This window comes from Phasianus colchicus, chromosome 9, assembly GCF_987193195.1.
Source record: "Phasianus colchicus chromosome 9, bPhaCol1.hap1.1, whole genome shotgun sequence".
In the NCBI taxonomy this organism is placed as follows: Eukaryota; Metazoa; Chordata; class Aves; order Galliformes; family Phasianidae; genus Phasianus; species Phasianus colchicus.
Window position 1 is genome coordinate 30,683,271 of NC_143444.1, and position 21,230 is coordinate 30,704,500.

Consider the following 21,230-nt stretch of genomic DNA (forward strand, 5'->3'; position numbering starts at 1 on the left):
CACTGTCAGCCAACGCCTGCAAAATCAGGCCAAGGATGAATACCCTGAAACACAATGAAGATTGATAGAGGGAAGTGATGCTGTTTTCTCCCACTTATAGTTAGAACATGCTTTTGTACAAGCCTCCTGTGGTTTGCTGCAACCTTTTTTGTCGTGACCCCAAACACAGTCGAATTACAGAATCAGTCCCTCAGCTGTTTATTACCCTTATCTACAGCATTTTGCAGACAGTCACTGCTACAGGATAGTCTTGTCTTTGCTATTGAGAAATGGAGACCTGCCTGTTAAACTACATAAACCACATTCAACATGACAGACTGTTACTTTTATCTTTTAAAAGGTTTTGAAAAGCTTCCTGCTTGTTACCTCACTATAACTCATCACACTGTTTTTCTTCTGTCATTTTTCCAGGTCCCCCACCAACAGCAAGTCCAGGATCATCGTAAGTTGTTTCATGTCTCTTAAGTCGATTCATTAATCTTGCATTTCAGCAGTCAGAAGTTCATTTTTCATTTTGTGTGACAGAAGCACTTTTACATTCCACTTTAAGTCAGATAGGATCATAATTTATTGTAACTGAATTATCTGTCTCATAGATAAATTTTCATGTTATCATGTCAACTCCTATTTCTTAAGCTAGACCTCTTATTTTCCAGTATTTTTTCCTTTAGGTCCCCTGGTGCCTTCAGCCTTTGAACTGATTTCAGTGTACATACAGAATGCACTGTATGAGGTGAAACCGACCTTCTTAGTCATAGCCCAATATGGATAATATTTGACTAAGTAGATGTTACTACCTAGGGGATTTTTACTTATTTAATGGAACTGGTGGTCATAACCTGGATCTGTGTCCATCTGTGACTGTATTAGTAAATAGTTGTAAAAGTCCTTAAAGATCAGGTACCTGGGTGCAAGTAGTGGCTGTTTTCACAGCAGCTCCCCTCTATCCTGGAGCCCACGATCTACTGCTGGCTCTGAGCAGTTGCCACCTTGAGTTTGGCACTGGAGCTTCTGTCAGTGGTAAGCTTTGAGAACACATCAGTCTCTCATTTCAAGATATATGACCAGACTTGCTCTCCTTTTATAATCTCCCATTATTTTCGAGTCTGATTTTCAGCTGTTCAGAAGTTTGTCATTAATGTTATGATTCTGTGTCCAGCTAATTCACACCTTGCACCTGTGAAGTAATGCTGAAAACCCACCTGTCCTGATGATGAAGCTGTGAATGTCTCTGACTGCCTGTACAGAAGATCATTCACAAACTATTGCAGAGAGTATAAATTAGGGAAAGCATCTGACCACAAAAGGACATGCTAGGATGCCCTCTAATGGAACGCTACAAAATGTGGTTTTGTCTTTTGAAGGTACCTGCAATGAAGTTACTGGGTTTATTTAGGAAGGGGAACTCTTTGCTGGGACTCAGAGCCCTCGCTGTGAATGCGGTGCTGTGGGGAGCAAAGCTGCACTGTGGGAGGTGGAGGCTGCTGTGCACTTCAGCAGCTGGGAGATGTTTTTAATGGTTTGAGAAGGTGTGCATTTTGCATCTGCTTCTGACAAGTTCAGAGTTTCTAAAATTTGTAAGGTGAGGCAAAGCTGTCAGAATCCCATAGGAAAGCAGTGTGAATGCAGAAGGCAGGGAGCTGTGCTGGAATTTTGCTGTCTGGACTGCTGAGGATTGCCTTTTGTGGGTTTTTTTGGTGTTTTTTTTTGTTTTGTTTTGTTTTGTTTTTTAACAAAATTGGTTTGGGAACCTTTTTCCAGTTTCTCTTTCTGGCAATTTATCTCTTCACTAAAAGCCTCACCCATTTATAGGGAAGTGACAGCAAATGTTCCCATTAATTCAGGGAGAGTCAGACTGAGCTCTAGGGTAATGCCTGCACATCATCATCCACAAGGGAAAAGACAAACTACTTCTGTTGGGTTTTTTTTTTTTTTCCTCTGTATGCTCCATATCAAACATTACATTGACTTTAAAGGGATTCAATCCAGGATTTTCATTTTGCTCTCAGCATGCCCTGCCCATTGTTATACAGGGGTACGAGCACAAAGACGTGAAAAGGTGAAAATAAAGTGAGACTTCCTCTGCAGTAGTCCACTTTACAATCGTGCCTTTAAAATTTGTAACCAAGAAAGATATTTAATCACACTTCATTACCCTGAGAGGTTGTGGGTCTGTCTGATGAGAGGACGCATTGTTCTGAACTTTGGAGGGTAACATATCCAAAGAAACGTGCGCAGGCATCTCTGTTTTACTGAATGGGGAACGTTTACATTCCTGTAGAAGCTAACCAGATTTAATCTATGAAATGAGAGAAATCAGGAAGAAGCTTATGAGAGAGAAATGATAAACTTGGAGCTCGTACTAAATTGGAGTAGAAAGAATGTCAGTGGGTCATAATGAACCTGGTTCATATCTGCTGCCAGTGGCATGAGTGCAACAGCCTCATGGATAGCAGCGCTTGGCGAGTTCCAGCTGGATTGAGCTGAGCTGCAAAGAGAAATTACGTGTTGTGGAATGCAGGAGGAGGGCTGTTTGCTGGTCTTTCCATGCAAAAAATATCTTGAAATATCATATATAGCATGCTCTTCGTGCAAACTAGCAAACAAATTATTAGCTATGGAATAAATGGAAATTTGGTGAAGTGTGTGTGTTGAGAGTGATTCCACGTTACGCAGGGAAGTGCCACAAAGAGGTGTTTGAAGGGGTACTGGTTGAAAGCAGCAGTGCTCTTTGTTGTAGGGGAACAGATCATCTTCAGCAGCTCTGGTGAGCTTTCTTATCCGAAAATATTTATTGACATTCTAGAGGTTAATAGATCTCAAATATGAAGAGAGCCTGGAGACCATTTGCTGCAGGATTCATACTTTAGTAGTGCTTGTGCTTTATCAGCATGACTTTCTTCACAATCAACCAAATGGATGGCAAGTAGCATCTCGTCCTCGGTGGCTTTGCTTTTCCCATGTTGTCTTTATTAATCTACCACGAGAGGAAGGTTCTGTTCATTTAATTGGAGGATCATGTTTTTAAAAAAATCCATATGCTCAGCACTTTTCTTCGTATAATTTATAGGTGCAGAGTTCTGCACTTATGTGTTGGCAGAAAAATAGATGGTCCAACTGTAAGTTAAAAAACAAAAAGGTTAAATGGATAACTTCTGGAAAAGAGGACAGGCAATGCGAGAAAACATCTTCATTCTCATGTGTGTTATATCCTTATTCTTTCTGCTTTCCTCAAACACTGCTATGGTTACTTAGAGCCAAATGTCTGCTTGCAAATGGGTCCGAAGCAAATGAAAGGAGCTCCAGCAGCAGCGTGCCACCGCCATCCATTGGGGAGCGAGGAAAGAGAGGTATTGCTGTAGTGCAAAGCCTGGCTGACCTGAGTGTCCTTCCTTCAGCTCACTGGTGTTTGGCAAAGGTCAGCTTTAAAGCCTTATCTGCGGGGCTGAGGAGCTGCATTCCATTGACATGCTCTGCTGCTCGATATGTGCAACACAGCGTAAATATGCTTCTCTTTATTTTTTTTCTTTAGCAAAACCACACTCCTGCTTTATAAATAAATTGTTATTTTATCTTTGTTCTGCCAGAAGGTGCTACAGATACAAGGCCCATTCCAGGCACCCAGGGAGCTGAAGGCAGAGTGTGAATGCTGCTGTGCACAGCCCGGCTGTGTGCCTGGAGCAGGGCTGAAATAGATTCCATGAAGTGGGGGCTGCCAAGGGCACCTCCAGAGCAGGCAGCAGCCAGGGGCTCCTTATCCAGCTGGTAATTCAGGTCCTGCTTGGCTCTTGGTGTGAAAGGCCAAATCTACTTATTTAGCACTTTTATTTTTTCCTGTTCTGATGCTTTGTGTCACTTTGAAATGTTTTTGTCAAGGTTTGGTCCTTTAAGTATGTGGCAGCGTGCATCCCAACCTCAGATCTCTCCAGGGGCTGCAGGGAAAGGGCTGAGCACAGCAGATTCCAGGCAGTGAGAAAATTCCCTGTAACAATAGAGATCATTTGGCCTGGAGAATCATTGTGCGTTCAGTTCTTCCCCACAATTATTATTGTGCATTTTTCCTCTGTATTGTTTCCACTACCTGGAGCGATGCTCTGTGCTTGCCTTCAACTTTTCCTGCTTGTTCCAGGAAGAATCCTGGGTGTGAGTTGCTGAGGGTTGAGCAGGGGGAGCTCACTTGTACTCTGCTCAGGAGCTGCTGTACTGGGAGAGAAAACAGAAATGCCTTTTTCTATAATCCAGTCGAAAAATGAACAAGATAAAACCCAATGGCATGTAGTTCAATGGGAACAGTTCAGGAAAATGTCAACTCTGCGTTGAAGTTGTGCAAAAAAAGTACAAAATCTGTTGTTTTGAGAGCACATTTTGAAAGATCCTAACCTGCAGGTGACGTGCAGCACCTGGCAGGACGGGCTGTTGGCCTTAGTGCAGTGGAGCCGTGGGAAGAAGAGCACAGCACCTCTTAGAAGTGTTCTGTAAGTTCACAAGACGTGGTGTTTTAGGTGTTAAGGCTAAAAATGCCTGTTCCATCAGCGTTAATGCTGTGGGATGTGCAGTCTGTGCTGCGTGGCAGAGACAGTGCATCTGGTGTCAGGGCTGCCCTCTGACTCTTCGCAGGGCCCTCTGTGTATGCAAGCAAAGTATGGCATTGTTTGCTCTTTATTTAGCCACTTGGAATGAGGAGAGGAGGCAAAGAGGAGAGGAGAGGGCTGTAATTTTAAGGGGCATTTGATTCATAAAATCAAATGGGGTTTGTGCTTCTCAGAAATAGCTTGCAAGGCTTGTGAAACCACAAACCTCGCAGGATTCTCCCATCCTCTTTTTCAGTGATTAAGATTTTTATGGTTTTTTTTTTTCTCTTTTTTTTTTTTCTCAGTTAAACACATCTGGGATTTTTAGTAGAACAGATCTTTTGTACAGTGGCTCCATGTGGCTGGATGTCAGCATAGTTCTCTTCAGCAAGAAAACACATAACCACTGGCCAGCATCCAGGTGAGACTTGGCCAACTGTGCGTTTGACTGAGCATTTCACAGAGGCTTCTTTTGACCTGAGAAGTTAAATTTTATAGAAAAAGATCTCAAAAACTATAAAGAGGAAAGACTAGATTCATCAGGGAGCTGCTTCAGAGCATCCTGAGCCCAACCCTGCTGCTGCTGCCCACTGCACCCACGCTTACCCCAGTGCTGGAACAGCTTTCCTTGCTGTCATTGCCACCAGTGCTGCTTTTGGTGTTATGGAAATGCTGAGTGAGGACTGAAGGCAAATCCCACAGGTGTGGGGGCTGGCTCCTTTATAGCCCTGGTGTGTGTTGGTGCAGATGCCACAGGGCAGACTTTGAGTGGGATATTGTACATGGAGGCCAATATAAATACATTTGTGCAAAACAGTTGTGCAGTGTGAAGATGAAGTTGGAGTGGCTGATGCTGACAGAAACCACGTTATGTTCTGTTGCATTACTTCACTTGACTGCAAGTAATACCCCCGTGGTTTTGCCAGGGTCTGAGAGCCAAATTAACTGCTGCGGGCCTGCTGGTTGTGGAAATGAAGTGTTTCCAGGAAAGGCTGCTTTTTGCTGTGTCTTTGATCTGCGCACTTATCTGCTAGGCAGTGTCTCATCTTCTCCCTGGTTACTCGTCTGTGATTTCCCTGGTGATATTCCTGTGGCACCAGGGGTTGGTGGGGGGACAGCTGAGGCTCCTGGGCCAGGAGGGGCTGTGGTCATGGGCAACCCTGAGCAAGCAAACATCAAGTAGAAACCTCTGGGTGAATGTAGTACTGCATTTAGGGTGCTGTATTTATGTCTGCTAGTAAATGAATTGGTGTTATACTGCATTTTATCCACTTCAGGGTACTTGTGTAGCTAAATATACACATTATCTGGGAACTCCAGGCTCCTTTGCCTCTTTACCTTTTCTTATCTCCCAGACTACATAAGTGAAGCTGAGCCAGAGTAAGATTGAAGGTGTGCTCGGTTGCCTTCACTGCTTTTTGCTGGTTTATATGCCACTGAAATTGTGCTGGTCCTCCTGTCTGGGTCTGACACCAATGGGTGGTTTGCCCAAGATTTTATATATGTGGTAAGGAAGCAGAGAACTGAGCTCTGGAGGCCCAGCCCAACACCCGTGCTAATGGGTTATCATTGCCAGCTATGGCCGTGCATCAGCTGTGGGCTTTCGTGTGAGCAGTGCTGCAAAAATGTGAGGTCTGTGCCACAGAGCTCTTAGCCCAGCTCTTATGATTAGAGAGGGTGAAATTGGAGTTTGTTATGCTGTGGTAAATCTGCAGAAAGGAAGCTGGCCTGGAGTTTGGAGTGAGATTTAACTTAGTACTTTTCACTTTTGAAGGGGTACCTGATAAATACTATTACCTATTTTAATTGAAGTGTTCCACCTGTATCTGTCATGTAGTAAGAGCAGAAAGCCCTTCTGTCTTCAAGAGGTCTGAAGGAAAGGTATAACACAAGATGGAGACATGGCTGTGTTATCTGAAAACAAATTAATCACACTGATATCAATATCTTTCAAGTGGGGAGAGAGAAGGGAGCACAATGCATTTTGACATGGACATTAGGAGCCAAAGTTGCCTAATGCATTGTTATCCTATGTAAGAAAAGACAATGCACTATTAAGAACTGTATCTGTTTTCCTTCTGTTCAGTATCACCCATAGCAACTACCTAAGTAAATAAATGTTTGGTATAGAAACAGCCTTTGTGGAATGCTGCAGATAATATTTAAAGAGTGTTTGTGCTTTTATTCCTGCGAGGCTTTGATATGACCCAGTTGCACGGCTGGTAATGACGTTGCACACAGGGATTGTGGCAGGACCCCAGGAAAGCTGCGGGGCCCAAGAATGGATTTAGGAACACTCAGAAGCCTTGAAGGATACATAAAGTGCAGGAAGAGGATAAACTTTTCTTTCTTTAAGGAGTTTCGATGAATCATTAGAAAATTTGGTTTATATAAACACTTAAATCCTGTAATTATATAAATTGAGCCCGAGTTGCAGACTGTGGGCTTACTTTTCTGATTTATTTTAGATGAGCAAAGTGAGGGTCATTTTGAAGTTTCTTTATTCTGTTTGGCAACAGAATGGGAAAAAAAAAATCATGAAAAGCTGAAAAGCTGCATTCCTTCCCCCGATCGTCTCCTGCAGCCTTTGGGGAACTGCATTTGTGGGGACCTTCTTTAAGTGTTGCAAAAAAATCTGATCATTATGCACAGTTGGCAATCTGCGTTTGACTAAGTCTGTTAATAAACTGAGTCTTGTGAGTTAAACCAAATAGTCAGACCGGCCAAGTATTGTTCTATTAATGCTATAGATCCTTCATGTTCCCCAGAGCCCTCTTCCCACCGAACTCTCTGGCAGGACAGCCTGGGTTGAGCACACGCTGGGATGGCCAACCCATGCTGCTAAGCTCCATGGTAGGGCTGCCACCAGGACTGCTTGGTTGGTAACAGAGAATTGCTCTCGATTAACAACATTGTGCCTTCAGTATTTGGTTTCATTCGTTGTTGGAATGAAGCTAAGAGCTTTAGGAAGTGCTGCACAGCCCCAGCCCAGCAAGTGCCCACTGAATGAGAGGAAGACCCCATCTCCCTTGTGGTCGTTCCCAACAACAGCAGTTTTGTGGCCAAGTTCCCTCTAACCCAGAAACCCCTTCTGGAGCTGCTATGAGATTGCAGTGGCAATGTTGTCCAAACCACTGTATTTTTATGACACATTCCAGTTTTCAGAAGAGATGATGTTTTCTAAGACAATTCCCATCTAAACAAAGTCTCAGCTAGTTCTAATCATAGGGGTGATTTAAATGCCTTACATGGGTTTCTTTGAGCCCAAAGTCTGGGAGGCAAGATTCGACCATAGTACAGCAACAGTGACATTCACCCTTCCCAGTCCATGCCAGGTTATGGTGCTGGCTAACAGAGCCTGTCCCAGGCTGCTTTCTGGGGAAGGGCTGGCCCTGAACGTTTATCCTGTCCTCAAAAAGAGCAATAAAAGATGATTTGGATGTTTTGGAGAAGGACTACAATTCACGTGTGAGGAGTCCAGGTGTGTTGTATTCAGACAGTGTGGGATGTAAGGTTTCTAGCAGTTGTTCTGTCTGTGTATAGTTACAGTACAGACCCTTCTCCAATTCTCCTTCTCTCTAAGAGCTGGGTACTGCTGTCCTGGGGATGGAGCGGTCAATTTTAAGATGGAACTCAAGCACCAAAGCCTCGTCCTTCCCAGTCCCAGCTCTCCATTTTGTTTTGGACGTTCAGCCTAAGAAATCAGCGTTACAGGAGAGTATGCTACTTCTGTCCCATGGGACGTGGGCTTAAAAGTCTTTCATTGTCTTGTTTTACCTGAAAGCCTGCACTTTCTGGTGGTGAATGTTCTTGGGGTGCTTCACTGGGATCTGGCAGCCATGGGATTTAGTCAGGTGGAAGGGATGAAAGAAGGAACAAACATTTCAGCAACCAGTTAACATCTGGGGTCATCTCCAAGGTGCGCTGAGATTCTGCTGTGCAGTAAGGCCTTTAATTATAAGGGAAATCCTGTTTCAAGGCTTGTAATATTTCTGTGGTTGTAATAAAATATTCTGCAAAACCAGGTAGTAAAACCTCAGTGAGAAAATATCTTTTTCTTGTTTTGTTCTCGTACTTTAGTGCCCAGCTCCTACTGCTGTTCCTTAAACAAATCTTCTCCTGATGTTTTCAGTTTGTGCTGATGGGGAGCGGTGAGAGATCTGTTGGAGGTTCATCAGATCCCAATGGTGTGCAGCCACTCAGCCCAGGGCAAAGCTTTGTGCAGGTTTCTGCTCATCCTGCTGCAGCTGCTGGGCTGGAAACTGAGTGACGAGGAAGCACTGAAAGCATTAGCAGTGGAAGCTCCTGTTGCTCGTGGTAGCAATTATTCAAGAGAAATAACAACAACAACAACAACAATAGTAATAACAATAATGATGATGAATTACAGTCCTACAAACATGCTGAGCTTGCAGTGCTGCACAGCATTGCGAGGATGTGTCCATCATCCAGCATCAGCTTCAGGGTTTACCTGCAGTTTGCACAGCCTGCAGCAGGAGCAGTGGTTCCAGAGTTTATTTAGTCTAGTAAAAACATTACAAATGCGAATAAACCTGCTTTGACCCATGCTGCTTTCAGTCCTGCCATGCAGTATAAAACCTTCAGAAGGGGTTTTCCAACCTTGATAAGATCGCTGCATAGGCTGCCTGCATGAAGTTACCTGCTTGGTTGCAATTTGTGTTACTTCATCACAAAGTCATTAAGCACGAGGAGGATTATAAGGTGTTACGTTATTTATCCTGATAATTAAAAACACGCACGGCACTCTGGCCTTGGCTGTTCAAAGCAGTAACCCGGGGCAAGTTCAAATACTGTAAAAGGAGTTAATCATCGATTTCAGAATGTGTCAAGTTTATTGATCTTGTTAACAGGAAAATCCGTGTGTGGCTGCCTTGGTGGGGAAAGAAGGCAGTTATCTGAGCTGTGAGGAGTTGGATGCTGTTGTTGATGCCTGAGCCAACCACAGCCGGTGTTAAGCAAAAACGAATTGCAAACGTTACCCTGCCACAGTTTTCCAGGCAAATGTCTTGTGTCAGTAAACGTACTGACAACACATTTTTTCTCAGTCATGATTTTGCTGGAGGAGAGTGCACACATTCTTTGCCGCGGTGCCATCCGGCAGCCAGCACCTACAGTGCATACAAGTGATCCCTGTCCCAGGTTCACAGCCTCTTTTAGGGTGTCAGAGGTGAGAAGGGACTGCTGTGTAGTCCTCCATCTAACCAGCCTGTATGAGGGTGGCTGCACTTAGGTTGTCTTCCCCTCAGTTGTTACGCAGGTGCTGCAGTGCCAGAGCCTCCAGGCACCACAGGAGTGGGAAGTTAGCCCAGGTGCCAGATCTCTTGAGATCTCATTTTGTTGAAAAGATGGGATTTCAGTAGCTGCTATCTTAGGTTGCCTTCTTAGAAGGTAGTTACGTAAATCACTTCTCCATTTTATCTGCATTATTATTGGTGGTTCTACCATTTCCAGCTTGCAAGAAGGAAATAAGAATTGTTTTAGAATCTCTTAATCTGGAAGCACTAAAAGCATGGCAAAGCCCTTTTCTTTACTACCTGCAGCTAAGCTGTTTTCTGAGTCCTCCTGATGGGACTTCTGCTTCTCGAGGCAATTTTTGGCATTTATTGAATCTTTGGTGGTGTCAGTTTGTCCCTCTCTATGGATGCAGATGCCTGAGCACAGCCAGCAGGTGAGGACCTGGACTTCAGTGTAAGTAGTATTGACGAGAACAAAAGATAACAAGAGCAACTATGCTTTTAGCAATGAGAAATGCAGAGGAGTGATCTGGGGAATGTTTGCTTGCACAGGGAGCTGGTTTGGAGGCCATAGCTGACATCAGGAGCTGCCACTGAGCTGGATTCTTTGACTCAGCTGATAGGGATAAACCCAGAGCAGCTCCTGGATGTCTGCAGAGCTGCCCTGTCTTCTTCTGAATGTGAAGAAGAATGTTACTCCACCTGTGACACAGAAGGCGTTTTTATGGGACAAAACAGACAAATATCATCATGCCAAAGTACCCAACAGGATAAATGGAACAATGGTAGACAAGTACTGGTGTCTCCTCGGGTTCTCACGTCATGCACAGTGTGCATAAATCACCTTGCTGCATGGGTTGTGTGTGTGCATGCCTTTTTAGATGAAGGTTGGCATAATCCTCATTTAATTTTTTATGCAGTTGTGAAATACTGTTAATGTGTTTTATGTTACCATACCATGATAAGAGTTAGTGTTGATACAAACCAGCATTTCACCACTCAGAGATAAAATACAGCTTTTAGATTTGATAAAGCACAACTGCAAAAGCGTGCCAGGACAGACTTTATTTAAGCAACGCTTTAGGAACAGTTTTTGGAGCTACTTTTATCTGAAATAATATTTTTTCAGTGAGGGAATGCATTGATATCATTTACAGTGTGCGTATAACTTTATCGATACCAATTAATTTCAGAATTACAGCTGAAATGTGTCCCGTGGCTCAACCCACTGTGCTGAGCCTGGGAGCAGACCCTTCCAAGGAGTGGTGCAGCTGGGTGCTGTCAGGGCTCCAAATGTCCTCTGCATCAATGTATGGAAGAGATTGCTTGCAAATTGTCTTAGAATTCTGTCATCCAATACATGGTGGTAAGTTAGCATAATTACTTCTAATGCAAAGCTTCATCAAATTGGTATCTTCAGTTGCTGTCATGCTGGAATAAAAATAATAATAATAAATAAACAGCATAGTTTTTATCTCTTGGTAAATATCAGGTACTTGTGTATCTTGCAACCAGTCCAGAAAAATATGTAACTTTTTCTTCTTCTGCCATTTGAACAAGAAGAAACAGTGCTGGTTTGGGAAGCAGAAAGGTGGTTTATTTCCCCTTGAAGAGCAGCTACTGGCTGCAAATGAACTGCCAGATGGCATTATCTTGCATGTTTTGTACAAACACCTTATTGCAAATGAGCTGGGTTTTCCTTTGAGTTCCTTGGACAAACATTTTAAGCTGGCAGTGTTTCTAACTGCTTGGCCTTGCAAAATCAGCCATGTTTCCTTCTTTACTTACAGCCGGGATAAACAGAAAAATCTAAGGGAGGTCAGAATTTACTTAATAATTCTTTCAGTGCTGCTGCTCTAGGATAGGAGGGAAGGTGTGTTCAGGGTTCATTCTTTCAGGGTAGCAGGAGAAAATGGCAGCGACTGCATCTTTTGCTGAGAAGTTTGGATTGATATCTGGCCCATTTCTGAACAGGCAGCTGCCATTTTTACACAGCTCTTTCTTCAGGTCAGGATCTCTGTCGTTTAGGCTGGGCGTCCTTTCAAGGCTAACTGAAATAGGAATCTTCTGGTCCCACTTACTGAAGAGTGCTTCATGCTGCTCTGTGCAGCGAGGTGTAATGCTCCTAAAGAAAGCAAACAAGTTCCCTATGCCTTATTCTATTACCTTTAGGGAGTGGATGGACAGATCTTAATTTTCACCGAAGCATATTTTCCCTCATGTTTGTTGTCTTAAGAATGAGTTTCTTATCTCGAAAGCAATCTTTTTCAGAAGGCATTCTCAGTGCAATATAACTCACGGTACCCTTTCAAGCAGACTGGCTATTCCCAGCTGGGTAGCCTCTATTTATGTGTGTCTGTCAGTAGCAGAATTTATGATAGACCTGCAAGTTATGTGAACTTTAAATGTTTTCACAGTTGTTAAACTTGACCAACTATTTCAAATAAGACTAACTGCTTAAAATGGTCTGGGGCTTACCAGCTACCCCCAGCCAAAGCACAGCATTATGCTCATCAACTCAGCAACCCCCAGACTGCTCATCAGCAGGGAAAAACGCTGCCTTCCTACCTTGACAGGATTCCTAAGAAAGCCCTGTAGAAAAATGTGTTTTCCACTAGATTTTTTAAAGGAGTCTGGAATGTCAGGTCATCTTTTTCCACATAATCGCTCTCCATCCAGCGTGCTTGCTTTGAAGTGCTCAGCCCAGCAGAAAGGGCCATGTATACATTCCGGGCTGGAGTTACCACATCAAGAGGAGCAAGGCTACGTACCTGCACAGGTAATTAGTTACCTCAACTTGTGTCTGCTGCAGGAGCAGGGCATCCAGCAGCCATCTGTTTGGGTCTGGGTGTGCTGAGGTCTGTGCCTGTGGGCAGGCAGCCCTTGCACAGAGTGTGCCCCAGCAGCCCCTGAGCAGAGCTAAACAGCTTCACCAGCATCTCTGTCAGCTTTGTTAAGTAAAAGGAGAAGTAAAACAGCTAATTTTGCAGGCAGCTTAAGCTTGTGGTGGTTACTTTTATATTTGTAGTGACTGCAGGCTGTAGTGGTTATTGATGGGTGCAAATTTTTGGTCGAATAATAGTTTAAACAAGCTAACATTATATGTATTATTTTTAATTAACTTCTGCTGAGGCATGTGTTTCACTTTTAATTCAAGTGTCAGATTTGTGAAGTCTGTTTTTCATCATGCTTAAGGTTAAAATATTAGGTCACCAGAAGAAAGACTTATTTGAGTCACATAAGACAAATTAAATGTTAGAAGGAAGGAGAGGGGAGGGAGGAGAAGAAAAAAAAAAAGAAGCTGTGACTTAAGAAAATAAGGTAGAGCAGGAAAAGGTTAGTGAGAGATAAAATGGGCTGCAGAAGTCCTCAAACTCCCTTTGTAGCATTCAGATTTGGCTCATGGTGCCACGGAAGATTTACTATCAGTTATAAATAAATAGTTCAGAGCTGTATTTGCAGTGTCCTGAGGCAGAAGGAAGGAGTGGGATGTTGACTTCTGCAAGGAGTCCCTGTGGGCAGCGAACAGTCTGCACTAGTTTTAGCAAGGAATGAAACGGGTCTTTAAGGCACATCACTGGAGAATAGGATGTTTGGGTGTCTTCTGTGGGAGAGAAAGCAAATAATTTGTAGATTGGAAAATTAGCTTGAAAATGTACTTACTTTCCCACGTTATTGAAATGGTCTGTGTGTTAGTATCATAAAAATATGTTTTGTTTTGAATTAAATGTTTGCATTTGTGATATTTCAATTTATGAATGTGGATTATTTCCTGTGTGTTCTGGAAGACAATGATCCTGCTGCAAAAGCTGGTATCATATAGCAGCAAACACACTCTCTTGCTGAATAATTTCCATTGTTGATAATGAGTAAGCAGTAGTGGGACAGACAGGAATCATTGCAGTGCTAACTGGAAAGTTTAAAATGTTAGTTTTTCCAAAAAAGAAGGGACACGTGACAAAGGAGATTTAATGTAAGGCAAGCAAAAAGGTGTTACTTAAAACTTTGTTATTATTCTTAGTCTTTTCTAATCACAGGGGTTCACAGTGCCCTTTCTCTGCTGTTTTCTCAGAGCAGCACACCTCAGAGGACCCAGCTCCTTATACATTACAGCCAGGTTCTGCCATGCGTTTGATGTAAAGAGAGCTTCTCTTGCGGTATCAGTTGCATGAACGCTCACTCTGAGGCCACATTATGCCTATAAAGGGGCAGTTAAATTTTGGGGAATAAAGCCCTTAATGTCCAGAAGAAGCTATTTGAAAGGTGTCTGAACCCTGACTGTATTACTGTATTTCTGCTGCATTTAAAGTTGCTGGGGTTTGTTGTTTTTTTTTTTTATTATTTTTTATTTTTAAATACATCACAAAGGTGCACCTTTCTGTGAATTTTATGGGGGAAGAAATCCAGTTTGCGGGGAGGAGACACGCAATGTAATCTCCAACTTATTTTATGGCAGAAAGAAGGGTGAATGACCTCCTTTGTGTGAGTGAGTAATGAATAAATTTCTTGATGTTGAGGACTTCTATCTGACAAGAGACAGAATGCAGTCTAAGTGTGTCCGTAGTGATTTGTCTCACTGTTTGTGCTCCTGGTGTAAAGCCCCTGGGAGTTCCCTGAGGGGCAGGGGTTGGTTGTTCTCCCATTCTGTTGTCAGAAAGTGCCTCGTGCTGTAGTAATTCTCCTGTATGGCAATGCTAAGGGTCAGGAGAGACTCCAGGGAACAACAACATCCTGGCCAGGGCGTTCACTCAGATATCTGCAGTGCCTGTGGAAGCCAAGAGATGGTTGATGTAGGAGCACCTTTGGATCTGGAGGCTTTTTGTTGCTCACACCAAAAGAGCTGCACCAGCTCATGGCAGCGGCTTGGTCAGACTGTTTGAGGGTTGCTCCCTGATGAGATGGATGTAGATGGGATGTGGTCTGGTCCAATTCATTTGCACCTGGTCACTGTCAGACAGGCCTGGTATGGCTCCTTGCGGCCTGGTCTGGCTCCCATGGCCTGGTATTGCTCCTTGCGGCCTGGTATGGCTCCCATGGCCTGGTATGGCTTCTTGCAGCCTGGTATGGCTCCCATGGCCTGGTATGGCTCCTTGCGGCCTGGTATGGCTCCCATGGCCTGATATTGCTCCCATGGCCTGGTTTTGCTCTTGCAGCCTGGTATCACTCCTGTGGCCTGGCATCACTCCTGCAGAATGGCTGCAGCAGAATGATGGTGTGCAGCAGACAAGCGTTCCATCAAGCCCTCCTTATCTAAAGGTTAATGCCTGATGAGAGGCGGATAAGGGATGTGTATGTGAGATCATCGTGGCTCCGTGAGAGTCCGGGGGGGAAGGAGCGTGTTTGGCTGTGCAGCACAAAGCTTTGCTACAAGAGGCAACACTTAGCACTTGTAATCTTATCCTGCCTGACTGCTCTTCAAAAACATGTTACATTTTTTCTCCTGCATCTCAAAACTTGGACAAAGCGACCTTCCAAACATAACCCTAAAATAGCTTTGTCAAACAGAACATGAGTGCGAGAAGTTTCCTGCCATTTCCCTAACTGCGAGCATATGATTTGCAGTTCATCTTGAATAATGATGTAACAGATGTGCCAGGAAAGATCCAAGCACTGTTACCAGGGTCGTTCCCTAACCAGCTGCAGCTGCCGAGCCAGCACACCGCCCAGCCCGTGCATGGGGCCACTGCCTGTGTGAGAGGAGTTTGGGAGGGAGGGGTTGTTATATAGAGTGTTTAAGAGGAGAAAAAGAGTGAATCTCAGAGGCTAACATCCCAGATAATTTGGTTGGTTTTGGTCAGTACTTCATGACTACAGGTATTGAGCTCATCTAGGCAGCTTTTGCTTTCCAAAAATGAATGATTTTGATAGAGACGCTGTAAAATTTCCTTACAGTGACAAAAAAAAGCATGCAGTTGTGAATTGGTGCATCCTTGCCAAGGGATTAATTGTGTGGGAGTTGTACTTTATTAAGCTTCCAAACTGTGGGTTCCACACTGCTGCCCGCCTTTGGTTAGCAGAACCACTTGTGGTTCCAGCTGCCTTCCAGCACCCAAATCCCTGACCAGAAGTGAGCAGGGTGGTGAGCGCAATGTTTGGCAGCCCCAAGCAACATGTCCATGTGATTGGGAGATTTGGGGTGATCCGGGAGCTCTGGCTGTCCCAATTTTAGCAGGGAATGGCCGTCATGTGGCCGCAGAGCTGGCCTGGGCCACTGGCTGCCCTCCCTGTGCTGAGCCCTGCAGAGCAGCAGCCCAGAGGCACATCCATTTTTGATGCTGTATCCATGTCCAGGTTGGAGGCATCACATAGAACCAGCTGTCAGTGGGGAAGAGAAGAAATAACTAAATGAAGTCACTGCTCAGGCAGATCATCCTTGCTCATTGAATTATTTTTTGATTATGGTTGGGAAAGAGGTGTCTCAGCGGTGCTTTGGGAGTCTGTAAATGTAACGATGACAAAACCCAGCATTACTAATTTTTTATTTTATGCCCTTGCGTTTCTAGTGAGCTGGTTAAACCCTATCTGCCCTGTGACTTTAGAGGGGTGTCAAAGCGTCAATAGCTTATATTACACAGAACTTTTTCTTAAATTACACGGTGACGTGCAAGTCTGGGCAGTTCTCTTCTTTTTACAAAGTAAAATGCAGCCTTCCCATTTCTGAAATACTGTTATGAAACAGAGCCAGTACGTTCCCATTTTCAAAGTCAGGCACAAGCAATGGGTTTTTGCTCTTTGGAAAGTCTGACAGAATATTATTCATCTGTTTGCTTTAAGGGATATCTGCCAAGTGGAAACTCTGTACCTTTTATTCTGAGCAAAGCTGGAACACGAGTATGGAACAGAACACAATTTATTTGACAATGTAAAATAATTTATACAGCATTTAAGCATGCACAGAGGGTGTATTTGATACATGTGGTAATAAAAGTTTATTGATACACCTTTTAATTAATTGCAAAATTTTATGGAGCAAGTTTCTTCCCTCCACGCTGTTGCCCGTCAGCGTTTGTTATGAACTCAACTCCTTCAAAGCAGCACCATCATCACCCAGGCTGCGGGTTGCAGATGTGGGATGTGTCAGTGCAGGTTTCAGCAGCAAGCAGGGCCCTCTTGGGGCAGCTGCTGAGGGGCACAGGGGTTGTGCAGGGGTGGTGGGACCGAGCAGTGTTCCCTTGGAAGAGAAGGGCATAAAGCAGTCAGTTGTCTGAGCTGGGCAGTGCTGGCTGCGTTTTCCCATCACTGCTCTGCTGCTGGATATAAATTATTTAGATAAACAGCTGTGACTAGTTGAGTGCTGCAGTAAAAAAATAAAAAATTAAGCAAGACAAAATGCCTTTCACTTTGTAAATGAGAAATTGTCTGGACAGCCTTCACACAGAGCCAGCGCTATTCCTTCTCCACTGGGTGGATCTTAGAGATAATGCTGCATTTATTTGCTGTCGCTCCTCATACCTGTTAGTGGTCCTAAAACAGGTTTTGCACACATGCCTTAATCCCATGCTGGCTTTACATCACCATCTTCCTCTGTCAGTGCACATTACAGTGTCTTTTCCTGGCTGCTTTTTGTAAATCCTCGCTGTGGTAGTGCATCTAGCAGTGTGCCAGTGCTGTAAAGAGTGTCAGAAGGGAGAGTGGGGCTCCTGTCTCTTCTCTTGGGACATTCAAAGTGTTTGGGACCTGGGCTTGCCTTGTCCTCCATCTCTCATTTGCCCAAAAACATATCAAAATGGTTTTGTGAGTCTTTCTCATCAAATAATCATGCAAGTCCTGCTCAAAGCTGGAAAAAAAAAAAGAGAGAAATCCATGGGGCGTGGTGCACAATTACACCATCTTTGGAATATTTAACTTCAGTTAATTGGATGTTATAAAAATAAATACAACATGATCTCGGAAGGTCCAGCTTTTCTATTAATTTATTCAATCTTTCATAGTAAAGTCTGGTAACAAAACTTTACCAAATCGAGTTCCCTGGCCTGCTGTTGGTGTGAACCCCGATGAGTTCTTTGTCAGTTGTTGGCAATTTTGTTTTGTGCTGTGAGTTTGATTTTGTGCAATCAGATATTTGAGGACACCTGAGTACGGTGTAAGCTTAATCCGTGGCACTGTTATCTCGTGGAGCTAGAAGTGCTGGTGCATGGGGAGCTGCAGCAGGATCTAACAGCGATGGGCAACATCCAAGGTAAACATCAGGGTTGGTCTAACAAAGAGTGGAAACCAAATGTGAAAAGAAATAACATTAAAACAGTTAAGTGCTCTATCATCTGTCAGGCATTAAAATCCAGTGCTTTCCTTCTTCTGTGTAGTCACTGTGAGGGTTTGTGAGGTGTGGGATGTGCAGGAGGTGGGGCGCTGTGTTCATGTGTCTGTCCCCAGTCAGCAGTGCCCACAGGTATGGATTGTCTTCTCTCTCATTAGGACTTAAGCCTGTCTGTTGATTTTAACATGTTAATTGCAGAATGGCTCCTATCTTACCTCCTGTCGAGCCACAGGACCCACCATGTTGCTGTGGGTGGGGTCATATCAGGACCATGAAGCACGGGAGGTGTGCATCAAATGGGTTACGTGGGAGGAATCGGCAGCCTCGGCCTCCATCCCTTCTGCATTTAAAGCCAGCTAGAGGCAGCTGCCAGCTGGCAGCAGGAGGTGCGGATGTGTTAAGGCCAGGCAAGAGCTCTGTCCCACTCTGCTGCTCCCACTCCATTTGATTTATCTTCTGCCCCAACATGGAGCTGTTTTCCAAGACAGTTCAAGCCAGTGCCTCCATCTGAGCCACTCATTTTCCATCGTCCCTCTGCAGATTCTGCTCTGGCATGCAGAGGCTTTGGGATCTCAGCTCTCCTCTTTCCTCTAATCTTCACCTCCCAAGATAATCTCCCAAATCCTGTTCCTTGGGGCATTTCCATCAAGGTAAGCAGGTGGCCCTGCTCACCAGCAAGCCGTGCCACTGCAGCCATTGCACATCAGTCTTCTTTAGTTCAAAGGTGAATCTCAGTGCGAGGGGAATTTGCTTTGCTGATGTTAACTGCATTCCTCCTGATTTTGTGTTCTCTAATTGAGTGCTTAAATTGTGCATCTTGGTTATCTATGAGAGCGGTTGTTGTTAGGTGCAGTCCTTGAGTTAAATCTCCTATTAAACTATAATACAATTAAATATATATATATATGAATTGTTAATAAGTAATGAGTTTTATTCTGTTTGGGGATTAATTGATTAGAAGATGGAGCATTGGCTTCCAGAGCCTGCGGTAAGTGCTGTGCTTTTCAGTGCATTTCAGCTGGTGCTCTTTCAGGAACCAGCAGAGGATTTTGGCCATCTCCAACTGTGCAGAAACACGCCGATGTGCTCAGCTGTCTGCATCACCAATGCTGGCCAGCCTGTTAGCATTGGCTGTGCTTTACCCAGCACATCTCAGCCTACCACTGCTCTAGTTAATGAAGATCGATTGGCAGTTTAGAGATGATGCCTTCACACTCCAGTTTCCAGTATCCTTGAGAACATCTTGGGACCACCATCCAGTGATACCTGGGCCCCTTCCCACCCGTCTCTCAGCAGATGGCAGTTGGCTGTGGAAGGTTCCCACTTCCCATCCAGCCCTCTTCTCCATCTCCACTCCAGGTGCTGTGGGAGCCCTGGGCCCACGGTCCAGCAGCTGCACAGAACAGGGAGGTGTGTGGGGTGTCCCAAGGGGTGATCCCAGCACTTCTGCCCTCTAATCCCATTAGTGACAGGGCGCTGGGAGCCAGGCTGGACGCTGCTCTAAGCCCTGCACACAATGCAGGGTGACTTCAAAGCAGGACGTGCCATTTGCATTTCCAAGCTCTCACAGCCAAGGTCTCCGGGAGGGGATGAAAGTGGCTTTTGTTAAACCTAATAGCAGAGTTGATTAAAAAAGATGTGATTTTCCCCTATTAGCAGCATAGTCTGATTGTGCTGCTATGCTTTCAGTGTCTGGGGGAGGATGAATTTAGGGGAAAGAAATACAGAAAGTAAGTAACCTGTTGCCTAAGCCAGCTACGATCATACCTGGGGGTATTCCAATATCACTTTTCCTCGCTTGAGAGCCGTATAGGATCTGTCTAATGTGGGTATTGGCACGAATAGCAGAAAATATTAATGATTCATTAAGCTTCTCCCTGCACCGTGACCTCAGCAGAGCCGAGGTGTCTGCTCAGGAGGTGGGTCCCAAATGTCTCCAACTGGGTTCTCAAAGTGAGAAAGTGAAAGGGCAGATTCTCGCCTGCAAACCCCTGGTGGAAACCCCCATAAAGCTGTGTGCCAGCAGCAGGCTGTGCCTTACCTGCTCAAAGTAAGCAGTGCCTGCTCTGGTCTTCAGAGGCTTAGTCATTTCCTTTCTTTGCTTTGTTTGAAGAATATTGGCAAATAATTTCACATCTGGATTTATGCATTGAATGTCTCCTATAGTGTATAAAACAAAGCACCTAATGAAAGAAATCTGGCTTCTTAACTCCTGGTTTAGCTGTGGTTCTGTTTTAGCAATAACTATTGCCACACCGGTGGAGGACTGAGGAAACATTTCCTATTTGGGGGCTGGGAGGGGTGTGATTTTCATATACACTTCTAATTCTGTCTCTGCCAGTGTAACTCTTCCCGCTGTGCTCATCACTGTTAAAGGACAGGTTTGGTTCAGCAACAGATACCCGTTTTTACCACGCAGCTGAACACTCAGGATGTGGTGTGCTCCTTACGTTCACTTCAGAATCATTTGTGACCTCCTGAAAACTACCTGCGGCGCTGCGGGGATGCAAAGCCTGTGCCGTGCCCTCTGCACTACCTAAAGACCATATAATCCCTTATCACAGGCTCTTAATGGAGGCGAGGACGGCGTGCAGGCACTGCACTGCGCCAGCATCCCCAGAACGAATCGCGGGCTGCAGGACAAACGCTGTGAGCTCCTCAAGTCGGGCGCGGATAATCCGAGCGCCAGCACCCCGGGGAGACGTTTTGTTGCAGAATCGCGTGTGAAACATTTCACCCCTTTGTGTTTATGATTGATTTCAGGGATGAGTACGAAGAAGATGGGTTTTGCCAGCCCTACCGGGGGATCGCTTGTGCACGGTTTATTGGAAATCGGACCATTTATATGGAGTCTTTGCATATGCAAGGTGAAATAGAAAATCAGATCACAGGTGGGTAAAAAATGCACTTGTCTGTTTCCTAGAAAAATTCTTTGAAAAAGCTGCTAATGCTTTATAAAGTGCAACGCTTTTTGTTTTGTTTGCTGCTGATCCTCTGTTGCTGTGAGCTCCTCAGCACGGATACTGGTTTTCATGAATCATAGAATGGTTTGGGTTGAAAGGGACCTTTAAGATCATCTAATTCCAACCCCCTGCTATAGGCAGGGCACCTCCCTCTAGGCCAGGTTGCTCACAGCCCCATCCAGCC

The 21,230-nt window shown here is 44.5% G+C and overlaps 1 protein-coding gene across 7 annotated transcripts in view; it reads left to right on the forward strand.

Annotated features, from left to right (window-relative positions):
- The window catches only part of ROR1 (ROR family WNT receptor 1), a 135,350-nt gene that overhangs the window by 102,533 nt on the left and 11,587 nt on the right, over positions 1-21,230 (forward strand). For all 7 annotated transcript variants that reach the window (XR_016469389.1, XM_031603776.2, XM_090146813.1 and 4 more), the window contains 2 exons: positions 412-442; positions 20,847-20,974. Coding sequence is in view for 6 of the 7 variants with exons in the window: in XM_031603776.2 (XP_031459636.1) it covers positions 412-442; positions 20,847-20,974 (159 nt within the window). In the remaining variant the exon portion in view is untranslated. The remainder of the gene's footprint in view (positions 1-411; positions 443-20,846; positions 20,975-21,230) is intronic.